The 24206-nt window shown below is 55.3% G+C and overlaps 1 protein-coding gene across 2 annotated transcripts in view; it reads right to left on the reverse strand.

Annotated features, from left to right (window-relative positions):
• Window positions 1-231: 231 nt before the first annotated feature.
• SLC6A3 (solute carrier family 6 member 3) overlaps window positions 232-24206 on the reverse strand; it is a 51344-nt gene continuing 27369 nt past the window's right edge. For both annotated transcript variants that reach the window (XM_054489658.2, XM_063664633.1), the window contains 9 exons: window positions 22628-22731; window positions 21224-21348; window positions 18043-18155; window positions 16493-16621; window positions 15800-15899; window positions 12972-13072; window positions 9065-9232; window positions 7077-7148; window positions 232-919 (listed from right to left, as the gene is read on the reverse strand). In XM_054489658.2, the coding sequence (XP_054345633.1) occupies window positions 896-919; window positions 7077-7148; window positions 9065-9232; window positions 12972-13072; window positions 15800-15899; window positions 16493-16621; window positions 18043-18155; window positions 21224-21348; window positions 22628-22731 (936 nt within the window). In that variant the 3' untranslated portion in view covers window positions 232-895. The remainder of the gene's footprint in view (window positions 920-7076; window positions 7149-9064; window positions 9233-12971; window positions 13073-15799; window positions 15900-16492; window positions 16622-18042; window positions 18156-21223; window positions 21349-22627; window positions 22732-24206) is intronic.

The following is a 24206-nucleotide window of genomic DNA, read 5'->3' on the forward strand; positions in this document are numbered from 1 at the left end:
ACACGCACCTGAGAGAAATAAAATTCCCGTGGGGTCCCTTCCTGGAGGTTATGGCTCAAGGCCAGGCAGAATGTGGTCTGCAGGCTGCCTGCATGGGGGCCCTGCATGCGTCCTGGGGTAGTACACGCTCCTGCGGGGGCCCTGCATATGTCCGGGGATAGGACACACTCCTGTCAGGACTTTCCCTACACCGCAAGGACCCATAGGCTGCCTGAGTGGCAGTAGCCTGAGCTGGTTTCAAGGAGTTTTATTTCTCTCTGCTACAAGAACATAAACAGAATTTCCTGGTGAGACGTACCAGGACCCCTGTCCTCCAATGCCTCTGAACAGTGTGTGTGCAATGTGTCAACTGAACGCTCAATTTACAGCCTCTGCTGGGAGCCACGCATCGGGAAAGGACTTTGCATGAATTTGTGGTTTCCTCCATTTCACCTTCTGCACAGCCAAACCAAGCGGGACACTTGGCTTTTTAATATGGACAAAGTAAATGGTCTAGGAAGCTACTGTGAGCACAGGGATTCTCAGCAGGTGCGTCTACAAGGATCGTGATCCCCGCCTGAGAACACAGTGCCCCTGGGGCAGCCTCGGAGCCAGCGGCAGGGAAGGAGGGAGCCAGCCTCACACAGGCAGCATGAAGTTAGACGAGAATGGGGTGGACCTCACTGCACAGATCTACGTCATTATTACAGCAACACAAGACACGGTGAGGTGCGCTCCCGGCACGGAAAGGTGTAAACAGTCAGAAGAGAGGAGTCTTCTGCTTTGTTGTTTGTGTTTTCAGTAGAGGTTGAAGAGTAGAAGTTGCCCTCCTTTCTCTTGAAACTTAGATTTCCTTGGTTTGTTCGTGTCTCTCCCATTGCGGGATGACTTCCTGGGGTCTTCGTCTCTGCTCCCTCTACACCTTGAGCCAGTGGCGGAGCTGGAAAGAAAACAGGTTTATTCAGAAACCCTGGGGCGAGGCCCCATTTAAGAGCAGCTGAAGGTGGCTAAGAGCAGCTGAAGGCAGTGAGCAGACAGTTTGCAGCCTCCTGGCCATGGGGCCTGCGAGAAGGGGAGGCTCATTGGGGGCCTGGACCAGCACATACTTGACAGGTGCCAGGGATCCGATGCCTCACTCAAATTTCTATAAATCAATTATTACTTGATTTTTTAAAAAGCCGTGAGACAGGTGTGGTGGGTGTGACCTGTCCCCTCCCTGGGCTCCCACGCAGGTGTGCTGGGTGTGGTTGCCGTGGTGGCCATGGTGGCCTCTGGGGCATATTGATTAGCTGCTGAGTCTGAGAGATGCCGGGCACCCTCAGTCCGGGGCTGGTTCCAGATTGTACCCCAGTGACTTGGGTGAGACGTGGTGATGTCACCTCTCCCCCATGTCCGCCCACCTTCCTGGGGGCCTCAGATGCTCCATCTGAGTGACACCCTACCTCTGCAGCTCCGTCTTGCTCTCTGCGACCCGCAGGGGTGCAAGAGCAGCGTGTACTGACTGCTCAGGGACTGATGAGATAGACAAGAGCAGCTATTTAGACCACCAGCAAATGTCATTGCCTGCTATTATGCAGCTGTTAGTTCAGCCTGTTTGTGAGCGTAAAAGCCCCTTGATAGAACTAAATGGCAAGAAGTGTGCTTCATAAACATTTCCAAACAGGGGCACATGGGGCTTGCTTCTGACAAAACCACGCTGGCCATGGAAAGCCACTGAAGCTACCACTGGCCACACCACAGGCTCCTCCCGCCACTCCACCGAGAGCCTGCAGGGACCTCCTCAGCAGGGTGGGATCACACTGCAGGCCACGGGTCTACCGGGGGCCTGGAGCAGCCACAGCTGATGCCAGCACAGGCAGCATCCAGGTACAGCTAGGGGCTCAGTGAAGGAAGCTGGGGGCAGGGAGCCCGGCCAGGACCCACAGCCAGGGGTGGCCCAATGGCCGGAACCCTAGAGCAGAGACTCTGGGTGGCAGCCCCACTTCAGGCCAGCGATGAAGGAGCCATGCTTGGGACTTCAGCTGTGAGCCCTGTACCCCCGGGGTGAAGCAGTTCTCTGTCCTGCCCGCTGACAGAAGCAGAAGGTCCCCTCTGGAGGGAGGTGTGCTTGGGGGCTCCCAGATTCCCACAGATTAAGATCAAGCCATAAATGTAAAATAAAGACTAGAAACAGAAGACAGCCGCCCATTCTAAGTGGGCCCCCAGAAACCAGACTGCAATTTGACCCCAAAGGACCAGAGCTGTTGCAACAGATTCCCGGACGGCCACACAGGGGACTCTCAGAAAAGTGACACACGCACATCACAGTGATGAGAATTTCACAAGAAACAGCAGAGCACACACAGCTTCCAGAGATGAAGTAGAAAAGAGAATGGCTGGGATGCAGACCAGGGGCAGGACAGTGGGAGGTGGAGCGTCCATAGCTGAGCTGTGGTTTGTTCACGTGACGGATGGTCAGGGACCAGTCACGGTAGGTGAAGCGTAGCTATGGACACAGACATTTCTGACCTAGATGGAATAATAGGGACCGAATTTACCCTACTGTCTGAAACAACCCCCAAATAAACAAAACACACGTGCTGATGACCTTCCAGACTGTGGACACCAGACTGTAAGGGTCAGTGGTCCCTGAGGGAAGCCAACAAGGAGGCCCCCCTGCCACACTGCTCGCTGCCTTGAGGGAGTTTCTAGATTGCAGCACAGGGAGGGTGCAGCCTGGTGGACTCCTTGAGCTGAGAGGCTGGAAAGGAGAGCGAGGGAAACGGAGGTGGCTGCAGTTTGCAGGCCAGAGCACCAGAGAGGAGGTGGCCACACAGAGAGAAGACCCGGGACAATGGCCCAGGACCCCCGCTAAGGGTTCATCTGAGCACATCCCGCTGTGTACGAGGAGGCTGGGGAGAGATCCGCCGACAGGACCAGAGGGAACCACCTCTGATGCCCACACAGGGCTGGGCATGGTGCCTGTTCCCCCAGCCAGGAAAATGTCACGATTCTCGGGGATTTGCATGGAGTGTGCACAAGGTCTTGCTTCAGTAGGGGTTGGTTAGGGCTACACCAAATGCTGAAGACAAATAATACACTTTTTAGGAAGCTAGAAATATCTAGAGATGCAACAAATGAAATTGTAACAAGGGCAAGGGAAAGATCAAGCTAGACGCAGATACAGAATGGGTGAGGGGCAGGCAGTTTCCAGTGTCTAGTTTTCCTGCTGTGGGCTCACAAGGGTCTGTTTGTTACGGTGACAAGTTAATAATTTTAAAATGGCCACATGTGGATTAATGATAAGATGCGTTACTCAACTGTGCACCTAAGATTCAAACGAAAACAAAATCTAAGTGAGGTAAGAGACCTGGAGGACCTGGGGCAAAGTGGACACACCAGAGCCTCATAACGGAAAACACAGAAAGGCAGAAGGCAATCTTTCAATGTGTGGCTGCAAAATTCACAGAATGACAAGATTTGTGAATCCACAGATCTGGCCACACAACATATCCAGAGAGGAAAAATAAAAAGAAACCAAATTAGCGGTGGCGGGTGCCTGTAGTCCCAGCTACTTGGGAGGCAGAGGCAGGAGAATGGCGGGAACCTGGGAGGCGGAGCTTGCAGTGAGCTGAGATCACGCCACTGCACTCCAGCCTGGACGACAAAGCGAGACTCCGTCTCAAAAAAAAAAAAGAAACCCAGGTCCCGACACTCCACAGTGAACCCGCGACACAGAAAGCAGAAGAAACTTGGCTGAGTGCAGGAGTCAGGACAGAGCCCACCACAGAGCAGGCTCACAGGGCCACACATCTCAGCACAGCCAGGGAACACTGCTGCCTCCAAAACACAGAGATAGTCCCTGTCAGCCTAGAGCCCTGAGCCCACAACAGTGCTTTTGTGAATGAGAGCAACATAAAGACGTTCCAGACACCAATAGTGAAGGAGGTTGGCAAGAGACCTCCTCAAAGGAATGTCTGAAGGATGCCTTTTGAGAAGCAAGAAAATGGTCCTAGAAGAAAAGAAGTCTATAACAAAAGTATGGGAACCAACAAACACCAAGCATGCACATGAGTCCAAGGAACACGATGAGTCCATACAAAATAATAACAGTGTCTAACCTGTGGGTTAAAAAGAGAGAAATAGATTTGAACAATCATGGCATGTTCATCAGTAGGAGGAAGATTTAAGTCCTTGTAATGGGATGGGGTTAAAATATGGTTTATCTGTAGAGTTTAAGTGAAATATGTATGGTACAACCTCAAGAGTAGCTATTAAAGGAATAGAATAAGGCCAGGCACAGTGGCTCAGGGCTGTAATCCCAGCACTCTGGGAGGCAGAGGTGGGCAGATCACTTGAGGTCAGGAGTTCGAGACCAGCCTGGCCAACATGGTCAAACCCTGTCCCTACTAAAAACACAAAAATTATCCAGGTATGGTGGTGGGCACCTGTAATCCCAGCCACTTGAGAGGCTGAGGCAGGACAATTGCTTGAACCTGGGAGGTGGGGGTTGCAGTGAGCAGAGATCGCACCACTGCACTCCAGCCTGGGTGACAGAACGAGACTCCGTCTCAAAAAAAATAAATAAATAAAAATAAAGTATGTAAGTTCTAAGCAAGTAGAGAGAAATAAACGGAATAATAAGAATGAGTGAACCAAGAAAAATCAATCTATAAAAAGGCAATAAAGGAGAAAAACACTAAAAATGGGACAAATGGAATAGAAAGTAGAATCAAGTTCAAATATATCAATAATCACAACAAATGTAAATGGATTTACCTGTCCAATTGTCAGCATAAAAAATTCTGGGTGTATGCTGGGTTTGCAAAAGACACTTAAATCTTAAGATCACTGCAAAGTTGAAAGTTAACAGATTGCAAAAATATATTTCAGGCAAACTCAAAAGACACCTGGTGCAACTATATTTGTCCCAGACAAGTCAGACTTTAAGACCAAAAGCATCATTAGGGAGTGAAGATGGGCTCATGTCACCAGGAAGAGATGATCATCCTAGACATGTATCAGACTACAGAGAGCAAAACCTGATAGAACTGAGGGGAACAGCAAACAAATATACTATTGAGGAAGAATATGCCACAGGCATCTCTCAATTACTCATGGTGAAGCACCCCTAAAGTTGATAAAGTGTAGACAATGTGGGTAACACGATATATAAGCCTACTCAAATGGACAGAAGCAGAACCATGTATTGACAATTAGAGAATAGCACATTCATCTAAAAGATGTGCAACATTTATCAAAGTTGATCAGGTACAAGGCCCTAAAGAGGTCTCAACACATTTTAAATAATAGGTATCATATGTGTCTGAGAACAATGAAATTAATTTGGAAATTAAAAACAAAAAGATGAGTAAAACATCCCCATATATTTGGCAATTTAAAAACAGACTTTTAAGCAAGTTATGAGTTGACAAAGTCACAATGGAAATTAAAATATAATTAGAACTAAAAGATAAAAATACTATGTAAAAAAATGTGGAATGCAGCACATGGAGTATTTTGAGGGAAATTCATAGCCTTGAGTGCTTACATTAGAAAAGAACGAAGAATGCAATTAATAACCTAAAGTCCAAATTAAAAAGTTAGCAAAACTATAACAGAGTAGATCCAAGAAAAGCAGAAGAAGAAATGATAAATACAGGAGTTGAGATTAATGCGACAGGAAACACAGCAAGAATCTCACACGAAGTCAAAGTTGGATATTTGAGAAGACTAGCAAGATCCTATACAAAGTGTAAGACCCCCAGGTATAGGACTCTCAGAGGAGAGAGGCTCTGGCGGAGCGGGACCGGAGGCCCAGTGGGGAGGGGCTGGTGTCCCCTGGATGGATGGGATGGGATGCCTGGATGCTCCTCCTGTGTTTGGAGCAGGCAAGTCACTGGGAGGACAGAGGAAAGGGTGCCAATGGAGGGAGGCAGAGCCCACACCAGAACCTGACTTGCAGGGAGGAGGAACAAGCTGTGCAGATGTGTGCTCAGAGGCAGCTTCTCCCCACTGCCTCCCAGCCTGTTCCCTGCTCAGCGTCTTGTTCTGCCTGACGTCACCGCCCACCTCCCAGGCACACAGAGACCCCTCCCTCTGCCTGCATCCTTGCTCCTGCCCCATGTGCAGGTCCATCCTGGGCTCCTCAGGCGTGAGCTCATGAGACCCCTGCTGGGAGGACTGTTTACGAGAACGAGCCACAGAGAGGTGGCCAGAGGGAAGAGGCAGGTCCGAGGTGGCGCCGCGGTGCCCTCCATACTACGGCCTTCTCTCCCTTTTGCTGTGCATTGGACTCTGCTGTCGGCATTAGGCTGATGTTAGTGTCTGGAATCAGGTCGGGGCTGAGGCCACTCTGGGGTGGAGGAGGACAGTGCCACAGGCCCAGGGCACAGTCCAGGCTCCTCTCCTGCCGGCCAGCTCTGTGATCTTGGGCACATTCTGGGGCCTCTCTGGGTCTCAGGGACCCTTGTGTAGAGAGAGTGGCGGGCTGCCTCTTAGGGTTGTGGGAGTAAAAACACATCAAGTGTTTACTGTGTGCCCCCGGGAATGCACCTGCTCCACGGCATGTCATGAACATGTGCGCACACACCGTGGATGATTCCCAGGGTGCAGGAAACACCTGGTGTGACCATCCTCTCACTGGAAGTCAGCCCCAGGCTCCCAGGCCTCTCCCAGCCCCTCCAGGGCTCCCTGTGGCTCCCCATGGCCAGGCCCAGGCCTCCCCTCCTGGCACTGTCCCTCGTGCCTCCGTGAGGCGGTGGGGGGGTGTCCCTTGCTGGTCCTTAAGCTGGCTCAGCCGGCCTCACAGGGCACTGCTCCTGTGGTTTGGGACATGCCCAGGTCTTTGCAGGGACCATGCTTTCCTCAGGCGTCTGTGCAGCCACACCTCCCGGGGCCCCTGCATCATGCGCCCCCCGTCCCGGGCGCATGTCTCCACTGTCACCTGCCACCGCTGGCTGCCCGTCCTCATAGAGCGCATGCTGGCTGAGTAAATGAACACCATCTACACCAGCCTTGTCTACACCAGCCTTGGAGCCCTCTGGGGGCTAAGAACACTGAGCTTGGGATCATTCTGAATTCCCCCGAGAGAGGCCCAGCAGGGATGGTGACCTCACCGTGAACTGGCGCACCTCCCCTCTGTCCACCAGCTCGCGGTCCTTCTCGGGCGCAATGGCGTAGGCCAGTTTCTGAAAGAGAAGGAGAGTGCGGGGGTCAGTGCAGACCAGCACCCACCGCCAGCACCCACCACTGACTCACACTGCCAGGACCCTCACCTACCAGCACCCTCACCACCAGCCCTCCTCACCTGCCAACGCCCACCCCCCGGCGTCCATATCACCAGCGCCCATCACTGAGTCACACTGCCAGTGCCCACACCGACCAGACAGCCAGTCAAGCCCGAAGCCGACATCCTGACAGTCCCCTTAAAGTCTAGCACAGAGCAGAACATCAGCATTTGAGCCCTCACTTGAAATAAAACGTGGTCCTGGAGATGGCTCTTGTCTCTAAGTTACCACGTGTGCTGGGCTCTGAGTAAGAAAGTGCCTACACCCAAATGGGCTGCCTCGGGGCCACCTGCAGCTGACATGTTCCAGGAGCACTCGCTTTTTGTCACCTGCAGCTCCTGGGAGAGTGAACGCTGAATCTGCCTTCCTTCCACTGCCTGCTGCAGCAGCTCCTGGGGCCTGGACGGCACCAAGTCCTCCCAGAGCAGGCGGCATCTTCAGGAGCTCACCCTCGGGGGCCTGGATGCCTATGTCTGGATCTCTGAGGCCAGGTGACCTCTCGCAGGGACCCCTGTGTGTGGCCCCACCCCACGTCATCACCACAATTCCACTTGGACCTGACTTAGCTGCTGAGGTTTTACTTGGCTTATGTTCAGTGTCTGGCCGTGCGAGGGGTAAGGGTACTGGCTATTCAGGCCCGCCGGGTTGTAGGCATCCTCCAGCTCTTCGCTGACCTGGACCCCACCTCCCAAGTCCATCCAGCCTCCCAGAGGAGCTCTCTCCCTGCAGGGACTGCCCGGCTGCCTGCTCTTCCCCTGCGCTGGGTCCTGGCAGGTCAGCCCATGGGGGTCTGAGAGGGACTGTCCACAGCAGGGTGCTATCAGCTTTCCTGGAGCCATGGCAGCCCCAGAGCTCCTCCCACTCCACAGAAGCCCCCAGCCACACACTGTGCTTTGCCTGCACTGGGCCCTGGCCTGGCCAGGCTGCTGGAGAGACTAGCTCAGTGCTAGCCTGGGAGCACCTGCCACATGTCTGAGCCCAGGGGACACCGTGTGGCCCTAAGCTGGAATCCTTGAACACAGCTGGTGCTGCTCTGGGGTTTTGCTGCCCAGGGCCAAGCGAGTTCTTTCTGAGAAAGGCTGGGATTTGATGAAGCAGCTTCCGGGAGTTCCCAGTGATGGGATCTCAGGTTAGGGCAACCCTCTTCCAAGGAGGGAGTGTCCTTGTCTCTTCTGGGAACCACAGAGCCAGGGTGTTAAACGGGGCCCTGTGACTGGTCCACCTGCCTTTCTTCTACACAAAGGCAGCAAAACCAAGCAGAGGAAAGGAGATGCGTGTCAGTGACTCCGCAAGGCTTCCTCCACTGCCTGGGGCTCCAGCCGCCCCTGTTCAGCCAAAGCTGGGCTCGGCCCTGGGGGGACCTAGATCACCCCTGATTCTAGCGCCCTCAGATGGCTGCTGTGTCCACCCCACCACATCCAACAGTGTGTAGGCACGCATGCACTCAGCACACACAAACACTTGGACACGCATGTGAGCACAGACCCAGGCCCACACACACGTGCACACGGAGACAGCACATACAGACACAGAGACACAGTGGACGTACACACAGGCACATGCACACACAGACACACGCACACATAGTCACACACAGACATGTGGACATACATAAAGACACACATGAATACACATATGGACGCACACCCATGGGCCCAGGCGTGCAGGTGGACACACACACTGCTGTGGTGGCCACCTCCAGTCTCCTCCTCTTGGTCACAGATGACCCAGGCAGGTGAGGACTGGGGCCATGGACACCCACGCAGCCTTTCTGGTGGCCTCACACTCAGGTGAAGGCGCCCCGTCCGAATACCCACCTCTCGAAAGGACCCAGACAGGCTGCAGAACTTGTAGGCCGCATAGATGGGCACCATGGCCATGGAGGATGTGGCGATGACCCAGCCCAGCGCGTTGGCCCAGTCGGGGAAGATGTAGGCTCCGTAGTGGGGGGGTCTGAAGGTCACGATGCTGACCACAACCACGAACTGAAACCAGCAGATACAGAGGTCAGGCAGCTCTCAGCCGGCAGAGCCAGGACAAAGCAGGGATGGGGCAGGCACTTCATGGCAGAGGGTCTCTCAGCCCCCACAGCTGTGCCTGTGCAGACCCCGGCCAGGCCTGCAGACATGGCAGCTGGGCATCCCGGGCAAGCCATGTCCTCCTGAAGCATGATCTAGCCTGCCCTGTCCTATCCTGTTCTCTCCCCTCCCTTCCCTTCCCCTCCCCTCCCATCCTGTTCCATCCCCTCCCCTCCCCTCCCCTCCCATCCTGTTCCATCTCCTCCCCTCCCCTCCCCTTCCATCCCATCCTGTTCCGTCCCCTCCCCTCCCTTCCCCTCCCCTCCCATCCTGTTCCGTCCCCTCCCCTCCCCTCTCCTCCCATCCCATCCTGTTCCATCCCCTCTCCTCCCCTCCCCTCCCATCCCTGTTCTGTCCCCTCCCCTCCCCTCTCCTCCCCTCCCCTCCCATCCCATCGTGTTCTATCCCATCCCATCCTGTTCCATCCCCTCTCCTCCCTTCCCCTCCCATCCCATCCTGTTCCGTCCCCTCCCCTCCCCTCCCCTCCCATCCTGTTCCGTCCCCTCTCCTCCCCTCCCCTCCCATCCTGTTCCATCCCCTCTCCTCCCCTCCCCTCCCATCCTGTTCCATCCCCTCTCCTCTCCTCCCCTCCCCTCCCATCCTGTTCCATCTCCTCCCCTCCCCTCCCCTTCTATCCCATCCTGTTCCGTCCCCTCTCCTCCCTTCCCCTCCCATCCCATCCTGTTCCATCCCTTCTCCTCCCCTCCCCTCCCATCCTGTTCCATCCCCTCTCCTCCCCTCCACTCTCATCCCATCCTGTTCCGTCCCCTCCCCTCCCATCCTGTTCCATCCCCTCCCCTCCCTTCCCCTCCCATCCCATCCTGTTCCATCCCTTCTCCTCCCCTCCCCTCCCATCCCATCCCATCGTGTTCTATACCATCCCATCCTGTTCTACAACATCACATCCCGCTCTATCCCATCCCATCCCATCTCATCCCATCCCATCCCTTCCTGTTCTATCCCACCTTGTTCTATTCCTTGCTTGAAATCACAACAAAAACAAAACTGACCACACCCAGTACACTGAATCTATGATCATCCATGGCCTGAAGACACAACGGTGACCCATGTGGGACCACCCTAGGGCCATCTGAGCTCCATATCTCTACTCATTCTAGAAGCAAATCTGATAAAGTCACAGACCTGTCTCAGAACCACCACAAAGGTAACAGAGGGTGGGGTGGATGCCACTTGGAGGGGAAGCTTCCTACTCTCCGGAGGCTTCTCCTGAGGCAGCTCACATTTGTTCATCCACTCCACAAACATGCACCACCATCTAAAAAGATCCTCCACATGCCTACATATGCACCTCACATCTGAATGTGTTCTGTGCGCACACATGTGTACTGCACGCCTACATATGTGTTCTGTGTACCTGGGTCCTTCCCAAGGAGACAAGGTAAGCTCTGATAGATATGGTTTATGATGTAGCTTAAAATGCAATTTTTTCCAAATTGTCCACTTTTCCTCAATTTCAGAAAAGTTAAAACATCCAAGCCTTCCACCTGAAAAGCATGTTGGATGCGAGTCTCATGCCAGTCTCAGCATATTCTTCACGTGCTACTTCGGGCCACCTGTAGGTTTGGAGCCAGCTAGCAGGGGACTGGGATGGGGGCTGGGGTTGTGTCTGTCACGAGACCAGAGCCAGGGTGAGCAGAACTTTGGCAAGCAAAGCCAGTGGCCTGCAGCATCTGGGATCAGGGGTGGCTCCCTTGGCTGCACAGAGAGCCCTGAGCATGCTTTAAAGAGCCATGCGTGCGTCCCTGGACATGTCGGTCTTGCGTATCTGACATGTAGGTATTGCTGTAATGTGCTTTCTGGTATTGTTCAACTTCTGGCTAGATATCACTTTTCTTAGAAAGAACTATGCCTCCCCAGGCCACAGTCTGCCCACGTAAGTTGCCTTTGCTCCGGCATAATTTCCCTTTAGCAGTGCTGCAGCATCATCTGCCACAGAGTCATCTGAACAAGTCTGGGGCGTGTACACCCCTTACGACCAGAGGTTAGCACACGCCAGAGGGCAGCGGACTACGCCACAGCCTGAAGAAACAGATGATAACACAGACATTATTTTTCTGCTAAAATCAAAACTTCATAGGAATTGTGCTGTAATATTAAATACAAAATGACATAGAGCAATGAAATTGTCATGTTTCTCTCAAGTTGGCAAAATGAAGTCCTGTTTCGTATAGTTTGTAGTTTTATCTAAAAGTCTACAAAGTGTGTTTCTGTATGAAGTTCGAAGATTTAGTCTAAGATCAGTAGAATATTTTATCTCCTAAGATCAAGGTCAGCCCTCTGGGTGTTAAGAGGAGACACCCCCTCAAGGGGAGCCGACGTCCTCATGCAAAACAGTTCAGTTTCAGCTACAGGCAGGGTAGAGCGGGAGGTGGGCAGGAGGCTGACTTTCCGGGAGGGCTTCCTCACTTTCCCCTCTGAACAGCCGTGTAGTCTGTGTGCTATTAAAAGGCCGCCCCGTGAATCCAGGAACCTTCAACGGGAGCCTCCACAGGCACAGTTAACTGGACTTGGAACACTTACGTGCAGTCACACCACGCGGCCTGGAGCTCAGACACGGTGGAATTTCTACAAGATGCCGGCCTCTCTCACACTATGTCGAGCTCCTCTGGGATAGGGCCTGTCTCTCATCTCTTTCCTGTACCCTGGAACCCCTCTGTTTGCAACTGTGGGGCTGTCCCACCTGCTGTGTGCAGGTGACAAGGGGTCTCCACGCACGCGGGCCCTGCTGACCCCGGGACCAGCCCTTGGTCAATGAGACGGTGCAGCCTGAGTCCCCTGCCCTGTTCCAGGCCTCACCTCGTGCCTGCTGGACTTGGGAGGTGCTTCTCTACATGAGCAGCTCACGGGACACTCTGCTTAGACTTGGACAGCTCTTAGGTTGCCTGCCCAGACCAGGCAGCACAGCTTTGCTTTGTGAACCTCCGGGCCTCTGTGGTTCAGCGGGGGAAGCACTGCAGGCAATCCCTAATGAATGCACGCGGTCACCTTCCAACAAAACTCTATTTACAAACACGGGCGTCCGACGGCCTTGCCGGGTGGGCCCTGACTCAGTGGCAGATGACAGAAGCAAGTGCCTACTGGACGCAGTGATGCTGCTGAGCCAGAGGGAGGCCTGCGTGAGCAACGGGACAGGGCCAAGGCCCCTGCTGCTCTCATCCAGCACTCGGTGTCCTTGGTCCCCGCTGCCCCAGAAGCTCTAACTTCGACCTTGATCCTCACAGGCAGAGGTGAGTGGACAGCCCGACTCACCTCCAGCTTCCCCTCCCAACACAGAGGCGCGGCCCAAGTGCAGGACTCACAACTGACTGTTGTGAGGGGTCCAAGACCACATGAGGTTTTTTCGGTGGGTCTAGAGGGGAGGGTGGAAGGCACCTTCAGGAGACTAGAGATGAGTTCAGGGATCAGCCTGTCCTTCTGGGCTGAGTCCTGAGGCCCCTGACTCCAGCCACGGTGACCTCAGTCTCAAAGCAGCCTTTAGGGGCCCACCCCAGGCCCTGCCCCCAGCCTCCTGTGTACTCAATTTGCTCAAGCGACAACCCACATGTGGGCGCTGGACCTCAGGGCAGGTGCCAGAGTGGGGGCAGTGGGCAGACGGGGGAGGGGCAGGTGGCCCGAGGTCTCTTACCAGGAGGAAGCAGGGGCTGACCAGCTTCCAGCACAGCCGCCAGTACAGGCTGGGCCGCTGCCCGGTCATCTGCTGGATGTCGTCGCTGAACTGCCCGACACCTGAGGGGAGAAGAGGCGGCATTAGCGCCCATCAGGGCAGCGCATTCCCCTGATGCTGGACACATGTGGGGGTCCTCGCTGACTCCCAAGGGCCCCACCTGCCGGCCCCAGGCTTCGGCTGCACCCAGCCTCCTGCAGAGGGGGCCAGGCCACACCCCAGCCCACTGGGTGCCTCGCTGATGGGTGGGAGCCCACGTGCCTGCTCCACCCTGGAGATGCACCAGGAAGAGCCGTGCCCCGGCAGGTGCTCCCCGCGCCCCGGCAACAGCCCCTCGGGTCCTCCTCCCATTCCATAGCTCTCCCTGTCTCCCTCTGCCACTGGTACTTCTTGTTCACTTAAAAAGATTGTGGTAAAATACACATAACATAAAACTTACCATTTTAGCCATTTTCACCTGTAGAGTTCATAATGTATTAATACATTCACATACTGTGTAACCATCACCACCGTCCATCTTCAGAACTCCATCTTCCAAAACGAAATTCTGCCCCCATGAAACGCCAACTCTTCCCGACCCCCAACTCCTGCCAGGCCCCGGCACCATCTGCTTTTTGTCTCAATGAATGTGACTCCTGTGGGAACCTCCCGTCAGTGGAGTCACGCGGCACAGGGCCTCTGCAACTGGTTTACTCCCTGTAGAGTGTCCCTGAGGCCACCTAAGCTGCAGCCCACGTCAGCATTCCCTTTTGTTTTAAGGCCGAATCATATTCCATCATTAGTATACTGTCACCGTGTCTTCAGAAAAGCTATTTCTAGAAACATAATAAACATTTTTTTCTCCCCAAAAGCAAGTACCAGCAGTCCACTTTAGAAATGCATATTTTTCTTTCACTGGTATTATCTAACTTCTTCTAGCAACTGACCCTAAGACCTTAAGAGTGATTTCTCCCCCTACATCTGGCCTGGTCTGTGACTTGAGTAACCGCGGCTGATCTGCTGAGATTTGGGGCAAGTCTTGCAGTTGTCCCGTGTCCCGTCATAAATAAGCCCCCACACAGAATCCCCTCTTCACACCCACCCGGCATCCGAGCTCTGGACATGAGAGATGGACGTGGGAGGCAGCGGGGATGCAGAGAGGTGAGGCCAGAAGAAGCCAATGGAGGAGTCCCCAAGGCCCCTCAGCCCCCAGACCCTGCCTCCCACCAGCAGGTCCCAGGGCCCCTGCCGGAGCAGGAGTCGTCAGCTCCAAGACCTACAGGACTGCAGCGTGCTGGAAGCCCGGCGTATTCCGGCGCATCTTATTAGAGCACAGGTTTTGTTTCCTTTAGATGAGAGGGGTGTGGATTTCTCTTTGGAAAAATAACACAGATCTCGGTCTTCTGAGGCGCAGGTCGCCAGGGCCAGCTTCTCCCCATCTCCTGTGGTTCCAGAGGCCATGGCGATTCAAGGCACTTTCTCCCTTCCCTGTGAAGGTCTGTGTTTTGTTCAGGGACGATGACAGTGAAAGTGATAGACAAAGTATTGATTCCAGACACCCGTGAAAGTACAACGAGGTTGATATTTCCCTTTTCTGTGGAGCAACACTGAAAACGATGTTCTCAGAATAGGAGCTATTTGTCCTATTTGTCTCAAAGTCAGGGCGTTTATCTGGACAGAGAAAATGACCCCCTTGTTTGCAGGCGAGCTGGGCGTCCTCCGAAACCGGGGCTCACGCAGCACCACAGACGTTCAGCTTTCAGCCGGATCCACACATTTTTTTTTCTTTTTTGAGACGGAGTCTCACTCTGTTGCCCAGGCTGGAGTGCAGTGGCGCAATCTCGGGTCACTGCAACCTCCACCTTCCGGATTCAAGCTGAATCATATTCCGTCGTAAGTATACCGTCAGTGTCTTCAGAAAAGCTACAGCCTCCTGAGTAGATGGGATTATAGCCTCGTGCCACCACACCTGGCTAATTTTTTTTTTTTTTTTTTTTTTTTTTTTTTTTAGTGGAGATGGGGTTTTACCATGTTGGCCAGGATGGTCTTGCTCTCTTGACCTCATGATCTGCCCGCCTTGGCCTCCTAAAGTGCTGGGATTACAGGTGTGAGTCACCGCGCCCGGCCCGCACATTTATGGCGAGATGCCCTGGTTCGGCCTTGCCACCTCCCTGGAAGTGACCTGGCCAGGTAAGTGGAGCTGGCACTCCAGCCCATTTTACAGAAGAGAGAACTGAGGGGAGTCGAGGTGACTTGGCCAGGTCAGCACACAGGGAAAGGGCAGCCCTGGCTCCAGGCTGGGTTCTCTGTTGCTGTTTAAACCACTGGTGGACATCCCAGGACACAGCTGGGGCAGCACAATGGGCCAGGAGCTGCACCCCGTTCGAGTGCCGCCCGCTGATCATCAGGCCCCGACTGCTCTGGAGCTCTGGTCAGCAGGGAAGGCGATGACGGCACCTTTGAAATGCACCATGTCACATCCCTGCTGAAACCCCAGCATAGATCTGATTGTGTTCCCCTGTGTGGGATGGGCTCGCCGGTGCCTCTAGCGTGGAGGAGGCAGAAGACGCCCAGCTGCTGTGAACACCTCTGACCACAGTATGCGTCTTCTGGCTGCCATCCAAGCTAAGCACCTCACTGATCCCATCAAAGGGACCAGTGCCAAGCCCCTCCCCTCTGCGGAGCTGTGATGACCACAACCCAGGCTTCCCGCAGCTGAAAGGTGTTTCCTCGCGGCGGCTTTGCCAGAAGGGGAGCGGTACAGCCACCAAACAAGGGGGCACCGGCTTGGCTGCCTCCCCCAGACTCACCGTAGAACCAGGCCACTCCGATGGCTTCGACGAGCACTCCAAAGAGGATGGAGGTGCCGGCTGCAAAATGGTCCAGGAGTGTGAAGACGTAGATGCCACCCTGGAAGAGAGGGGAGCCTGTGGACTGCAGAAGGGCTTTCCCCAAAGGTAAACCAGCCTGGGGACTCAACTGTGCACACAAATTGTTTCATTCACTGCAAACTCTGGTTTGAGTCCCTAAAATTCAACCCACATGCAGCTTCTTAGGGCCACGTCTATTACAAAAAACAAAAATAAAAATGACCTCTCCTTTCCCTTCCTAGGGCTTCATGTGCAATTAGAAATGGAAGCAACCGAATGTGGAACTTGGCAGTGCCTCCCCTGGAGAGGGAGTGGCCTGGGCTCCCCCTCCCACATAGATAGGCTCTGCCACCACACCCACAGCGTCCCCCAGTCCCCAAACCCTAGAAGGAGGCAGCTTCAGCCTGTGGTGCTTCTGGGGGAGCTGTCCAGGTGCTGAAGTGACTCTGGGACCAAGCTCTGGATGTGCAGTTACCCTGCGCACTGCTATGAGTCATTTTCTGGGGTGGGTGGGTACGCCGTTTCCTGGAAGTGCTGCGGTTCTGTCTGGCCTGACAGTCCCAGCCGGGGTGCCTCGTGCCACATGCTAAGGAGACATGACCAGGAGAAGGCGAAGCCAGCGATGGTACGTACGTTGGTGACGCAGAACAGGGAGAGAAGGAAGGTCGCCAGGACGATGAAGAGTGTGAAGAGCTCACGGTGTCTGTGCAGCAGCTGGAACTCATCAATGAGCCCGGTGATCACTGACTCCATACCGCCCATCTGCACACAGAGCACAGGGTCGGGCTGCAGGCTGGCGGCGCTCCTGACCGCAGCCTGGGCCAAGATCTACTTGTCACCCAGTGAAGGCACACCCGGGGATGGACACAGAACAGGGGTCGCGCGGCCGTCCAGGGTGCAGGATGCCTGGTGGTGAGGACAGCTGTTAGCGAAGGCTACTATGGCGGCACGACCGCAGGAGAGAGGACCCAGAGGGACCACTGTATCCACGGTAGGGGGTTTGCAGCCTCTTCGACGTCTCTGGGCGGGTAAGATGTGGCATGGCTAAAACAATGCCACCCCGTCCACTGCTGCTGCACGGGCTCAGCTCGGCCAGATTTTCCTGAGCAAGATGCACCCCCCACACAAAGCTTTCGGCTGCACCTGGCCTTGTCATTGGCTACGCCTTCCCGACGGAGCCTCCCGCCTCCCGCCTCCCGGCATCCTCCTGTGGGACACCGTCCAGGCACCTGACTCCTGCTTAGTGGCCTTCTTCACCTTGCTCGTTCCAGACCCCCCTTCGTGCTCTCACGTCAGGAACACGAGGCCTGTGGCCAACCCAGGAGCTGTGGCCAAGCTGGAGAGGCTATGAGTGGGGGCCGGGTGGGTGACCAGCGTTTATAAGGCAAGGGATTCTGGGTTCTTCGGTCCCAAGCAGCTGACAGGGAAGAAGGAGCCTGAGAAAGTCCAGCAGGCCCAGGGCCGATCGAGGGCTGGACCCGCCACCCCCAGCAGCTGGAGGTGCAGGGGCCACACACAAAGCATTCAGGGCCAGGCCTGGGATTGGTGGGTGCCAGAAACTTCTGTTGCCCTCCTCATTCCTCGTGGGGTAGCCGAGGGTTCCACGGAAAGCCACGAGATATGAAGGACCTGCTGTGTGCCCTCCAAGGCCTCACCACTCTGGTGTCCTGAGCCAAGTCTTTGGTGGCTGGGGCCGTGCTTCATGTGCATGCATGGGTGTGCGTGTGTGTGTGTGTGTGTGTGTGTGCATGCATGAGTGCATGCATGTGTGTGCATGTGTGTGTTTGTGTATGTGTGCAAGTGTGTGCATGTGTGTATGTGTGTGTACATGCATGTGTGTTCGTGTATGTATGTATGTGTGTGTGCGTTCGTGTATGTGTGTGTGTGTGCATGCGTTCATGCGTGTGTGTGTGCACATGTCCAGGATCTGTAGGTGGCTCAGGGCAGGGCACATGGGTACCCCAGCGTAGGGGGATAAAGGGAAAGATAAACTCCAGTCACCACTCACCCTAGCCCCAAGAAAGGTCTCCCAAATAATCGTGGGGCTCGCCCAAGTCAAGCACAGGAGGTCTGGGGGCCATCTGTGAGCCCAGGGATCTTGCCTGGCCCTGGGAGGGCAGGGCCCCCTCGGGTGGAAGGAACCCAAGTGCCGAGGACAGGGCCGGACGGTGCGGGTTACTCACGGCACTGTCGATACCCAGGGTGAGCAGCATGATGAAGAAGACCACGGCCCAGGCCGAGGACAGCGGGAGCGTGGCGATGGCCTCCGGGTAGATGATGAAGATCAGCCCCGGCCCTGAAACAGAACCCGCCCTGTTTGCCACAGAGCCCACGCTGTGCTCTCCCACCCATCCTGCCCCACCCAACCCGGAGAAGCATGGCCTGCCACAGGCCTGTAGAGACTAGGGCTGGTGCGGCCCTGCTGAAAAGCCCCCCTCCTGTACATTCAGCAGACCTGGCCTGGGACTCAGGAAAGCGGAAACCCAGAACTGATCGGAGGGCTTTGGTTCATGCCTACCACCCAGCAATGGGGCTCCTCCAAATTACCTGTGTCCTTGTGGGCCATGGGGTGCTGGGGGAAGGAAGGGGCAGAAACAAGGAGAGGGCAGGAGGGGTTTCCAGGCTGGTCCTGCCCTTCATCGCAGGGACACCTGCTAATGTCCTTCTAGTTAGTTTTTCCTGCACATATCATGTAATTTACACACACAGACACATGCGCGCACATGCATGAACACTCATTTGTGCATTCAAACTCATACACACAAGAACATATCCACATGCACACACACAAACAGACTCATGCACGTACACGCACAAACACACACACAAACACACACAAATCACACACGTCCACACGATTTAGTAGCCTCATTTCTAAAATTAGCAAAACATTAGAGATACGTTCCTGACCTCTGCCTTCCAGGCACACGAGGAAGCTGAGGTCCTCCCACCCTCCCGTGAGGTTAGACGTGGCTGCCCTTGGCCAATGCGCTGTGAACCCACAATGAGCGGGTCCCTGCGAGTGAAGCTTGGTAGAGGAGTGTGTGGCTCCTTCACCACCTCCCCTGCCGCGGGGTCCTGGAGGCCACATTGAGACAGGCTCCTGTCAGCTGGGGCCCTGAGGGCTCAGAGGAGCAGCACATCCTGACGGATACAGGGGCCCAGATGGTGGCTTCGAAGATAAGAGACAAACCTGCTACCTTGCTATCCCTGCAAGCGAGGGGCACGCCAGGTTGATGGCTGCGTGGCAAAGGTGGAGGAGGTGTCCCCCACAGCTCTCTCGGGAAATGACACGTGCTTCCTGCTACCAGCAGGCAGACTCAGATGGAGGCAGAGGGGATGAGAGTGTGGCAGGCACGCGACCAAAAGTCAATGCGATTTGGTCTCCAATGACCCCAAAGTAAAAACCAGTCCCAGAGGCAATTGACCTTTGACCATTTCAGAAGCCTCACATCCTCCACTGGCTGGCACCGTCCCCCGAGCCCGATCTGCCTGCAACAGAGTCCCCTGTCCTCAGCAGGCACGTGCCTGGCCCTAGCCTGCAGGAATAGGCCTGTGCCTGGCCTTTTAAATAATCAAAGGCCAGAGCCAGGGGCCGTTCCTAAAGGTCTTTCAGGAGCCTCACTGTCAGCCAAGCAGCAGGGTCAGACCTGGGCTCTCGCAGCTCCCAGATACCCTGGTGGATGGGGACAGCCTCTACGTGGGGTGGGGGAGGCAGGCTCCCCTGAGATGTTCCGGGGCTTAGATGGTACCAGCCAGGAGGCTGGGAAGGTATTCATCAGCTCGGGGAATGTAATGTCAACACCCTTGCCTTCGTTTCTGTGCCTGAGTTAACATTTCACCCTATTTTCTTGAGAATTAAGGCTGTAAATGACATTTACTTTGCTTGTCATGAAACGCACAGAAGAACATTCGACTTTATTTTCAGGGGTTAATAGAGGTTTTTGCAAACTATGCTAGTTATCATAATAAAGGGCAAAAAGAATGAAGAAAATGCATAAATGTGGCACCGAGTAAATTTCACTGCTCTGCATTTATTTGCATGATGTTCCCTTTCTCCCGCTTTGACTGAATTTTTTTTTTCCCTAGAGGAAAGAACATGGGCTTAGGAGGCCCACCTCTGAGCTGTGGCTCCAGCCCTGACCCTGGCTTTCTGTTGCAAGCATGGAGGGCCCTTTCAGGTCTCCGAGCCTGTTCCTACCTGCGGTGCGAGGGTCCTAGTGCCCCACTCTGTGAGACTCAGATGGGGTCAAGGCTGCCCCCGCTTGGTGCTTGTCGCTCCCCGCCCTCACTGAGCCCCAACATCCAGGCAGAGATCAGTCAGCAACAACATCCACACGGGACAGGGGCTTTTCTGAGCACAATCATTCCTCACAAGTGTAGTACCCCACCCCCGGAGAAGACAGTCCAGAGGAAGCAAGGATGGGGACGCAGGATGGGAGCCCACCCAACCCAGGCCCGTGTCTGGAGGGAAAGGGCCTCCTCCACATCCATGTGGCAGAGCAGGCCTGGAGGCAGGCGGGGGCTCTGCTGGCTGACAGAGATGGAGAAGCCTCGGGACTCCCTGGAGCTCTCGGTTGGCCCAAGTTGGGGCTGCCAACACCACAGCTTTCCACTGCAAGCACCAGAGCCAGGCAAGTGGCCCCAAGTGCCTGGGCCCACTCTCAGCCCCTGCATCGGTGCCCGTCCTGCCAGCTCCATCCTGCCTGGCACACTTCTTGCTACAGCCGAGGCCTCCCTCCACCACTCACCTGTGCCTGCCCAAGCCCTGGACCCCTCCCCACCCTCTCGGAGACAACTCCAGGCGTGCAGGGACACTCAGCGTCATGCGTCGGCCTGGGGAGCAGGCAGGCACACCCTGTGCTGGAGGCCTCAGGGATCTCCCGGCTGCTCTGTGGCCAAGCTGACGTTCGCGGCATCCCAGCCTGCCTCCTGGTGTTGCTGGAACAGCTCATTCCTCCCCTTCCCTGAGCTGCATGTTCCCACACCACGTGGCAAGCAAACATCTAGAGGGCCCTCAGTGACAGCATGTACGCCAGACCCTGGTGGGGCAGCCTCATGTGGCATCTGCAGGGAGCAGCCAAGGGACCGAGGCACCAACTGTGCTGCTCAGCTGCATTTGGGCTTGAGGTTCCCCAGCCCAGGGTGGGGGGCCGGGGAGAGGCAGGGCAGGGAAGGCGCTGGGTGGGGGGCAGGTCTGTACTGGGATGTGTACCGCCATCCTTCAAGAGTGAGGCAGCAACTCTCACTGATGTCGCTCAGGGCCCGTGTGTCTCCTTCCTCTTTCATAAGGAAAAAGGCTTTGCTGAGAGCTCGGCGCTGGTGCTACAAGGAGCAGGCCCAGGTGCAGCAGGAGGGGCTCACCGTCCTTGGCCACGTCCCCGATGGGCACACTGTGCTTCTGTGCCATGTACCCCAGGAAGGAGAAGACGACAAAGCCGGAGGAGAAGCTCGTCAGGGAGTTGATGGAGGTGGTGACAATCGCGTCCCTGTAAGAACAAGACACGCCGTCTCAGGAACCAGCTGAGCTGCAGCAGTTACAATTTTCCAGTCATTATTCTTAATTTACTGTGTCTGGGGAAGGGGGCGGGAGGTCTTTGGAGGGGCCACTTTTCCCAGTGAGCACGGCCAGCTCCTTAGCAGCCTGGCAGAGCTGTCCGTGGGCCACCTTGGTCCCCTGGCTGAGCTGCTCAAGGCTCAGCCATCAAGGCTCAGGGTGGGCAGAACAGACGGCCACCCCTGTGCCCCGCGAGTCTTGCTGTGGACACCTCACCTAGGGCAGATCTTGCAGAACCTTTAGGAGCACACACCTCCCGGGGACCTCGCTAAGATGCAGATCCTGACTGGGCGGGTCTCATGGGGTCTCAGGGGCTGCGTTTCCCGTGAACTCCCAAGGGCGCTGGTGCTGCGGGCCTGGGGGCCCCACTCTGAGGGCTGAGAAACCAGAGGGCTGGAGGCAAGCGAAGGAGGAAGAGGGAGGGTCCTGGGGTCGGTCAGGGCACCAGCATCCTCCTCCTGGGTTCCAGTGTGGCCTGTCACTGGGGTGGAAGCACCACACACTTCATCTGCAGAGCACCTGGACCCAGGTGGACGCAGGTGGGCAGCGGGCAGGGGCTGTCTCGGGACCTGCCTTCCAGCACCCACTTTCAGTGGAGCCTGCCTGTGGTCTGTCTGGCCATTCTGCTGCACACACTGTCCTTGTATTTTTACCGTGTTTCTATCCTCATGATGTGAAAGAAAGTAAGCACAAGTCCATAAAGGTCAAAGAAAGCAGGTCCCGGATAAAATTCTGTTTCTGTTTTTAGGAGGATTTGGGTTCCGGCATGGGGCTTCAGGTGCCTGCCGGTAACACGGGGTGCACATGGGATGGGGGGACACACTCAGGGGGTTGTGAAGCCGGACGCTGAGCAAGGGAGGACAGAGACCGCCCCGGGGCTGGTGTGAGGGAGGAGGGTGTGTCCTTGTGGAGGGAGGGGCTGGCCTTGCCACTCGGGGTCCTCAGTGGGGAATCTGGCCGCAGGTCAAACCTAGGCAGGTCCCTCCCAGGAGGCGACACACCCACTGGCTTCAGTGCCTTCTTTAAAGTTGAAATCAAAATCGTGCTGGGAGCTGCCTCGCTGTCGCTTCTGTCTGAAAGGCCACGCAGCTCACAGGTTTGCGGGTTCAGTGGATCCGCCCTGTTCTCATCCAGGGACACACTATTTCTGGAAGTCAGTGACCTCTCCCCAGTATTGATGAGGCCCCTGCCTGGCCCTGCTAGGGGCTCACCTGTAGCAGTTGTTGGTGAACTTGTTGTAGCTGGAGAAGGCGATCAGCACCCCGAACCCCACGCCCAGGGAGAAGCACACCTGGGTGGCCGCGTCGATCCAAACCTGCAGAGCCAGAGGGCGGTGAGAGGCTGTCCCAGGAGAACGCAGGGCACAGGCAAAGGACCTGAGCACCCTTCCTGTCCCAGCCCCACACCGAGGCCTCTAAACTCAACACCATCCTCAAGAAGCAAATGGCAGCAGACGACTGGTGGAAGACGCAGCCTCAGGAAGTGAACCCTCCCAGGCCAGCGGCCTGGAAGAGCCTGAGAAGCAGGGGGCTGTCTGTGTTCATTGATCTGGGATTCCCCATGGAGTATCAGGGCAGCGATTCCACAGAACCAGAGGTGCCCTGCTCCATAGCCCTCAGAACAGCACGGACTCATCTACACACAACATGACCACAGCGTCCTAATAACCCTCAGACCAGCACGGCCTCATCCACACACAACATGACCACAACATCCTAATAACCCTTAGAACAGCACGGACTCATCCACACACAGCATGACCACAACATCCTAATAACCCTCAGACCAGCACGGCCTCATCCACACACAACATGACCACAGCGTCCTAATAACCCTCAGAACAGCACGGACTCATCCACACACAGCATGACCACAACATCCTAATAACCCTTAGAACAGCACGGCCTCATCCACACACAGCATGACCACAACATCCTAATAACCCTTAGAACAGCACGGACTCATCCACACACAACATGACCACAACATCCTAATAACCCTTAGAACAGCACGGACTCATCCACACACAGCATGACCACAACATCCTAATAACCCTCAGACCAGCACGGCCTCATCCACACACAACATGACCACAGCGTCCTAATAACCCTTAGAACAGCACGGACTCATCCACACACAGCATGACCACAACGTCCTAATAACCCTCAGAACAGCACGGACTCATCTACACACAACATGACCACAACGTCCTAATAACCCTCAGAACAGCACGGCCTCATCTACACACAACATGACCGCAGCATCCTAATAACCCTCAGACCAGCACAGACTCATCCACACACAACATGACCGCAGCGTCCTAATAACCCTTAGAACAGCACGGACTCATCTACACACAACATGACCACAGCATCCTAATAACCCTCGGAACAGCACGGACTCATCCACACACAACATGACCGCAGCATCCTAATAACCCTCAGACCAGCACGGACTCATCCACACACAACATGACCGCAGCGTCCTAATAACCCTTAGAACAGCACGGACTCATCCACACACAGCATGACCACAGCATCCTAATAACCCTCGGAACAGCACGGACTCATCCACACCCGACATGACTGCAGCGTCCTAATAACCCTCGGAACAGCACGGACTCATCCACATGCTGCATAATGGCGGCACCCTGATAACCCTCAGAAAGTCATGAACTTACCCACACACAACATGATGACGGCGCCCTGATAACCCTCAGAGCAACTTGGACTCATCCACACACAACATGATGGCAGCACCCTGATAACCCTCAGAAAGTCATGAACTCAT

The sequence above is a fragment of the Pongo pygmaeus genome, chromosome 4 (assembly GCF_028885625.2).
Source record: "Pongo pygmaeus isolate AG05252 chromosome 4, NHGRI_mPonPyg2-v2.0_pri, whole genome shotgun sequence".
Classification (NCBI taxonomy): Eukaryota; Metazoa; Chordata; class Mammalia; order Primates; family Hominidae; genus Pongo; species Pongo pygmaeus.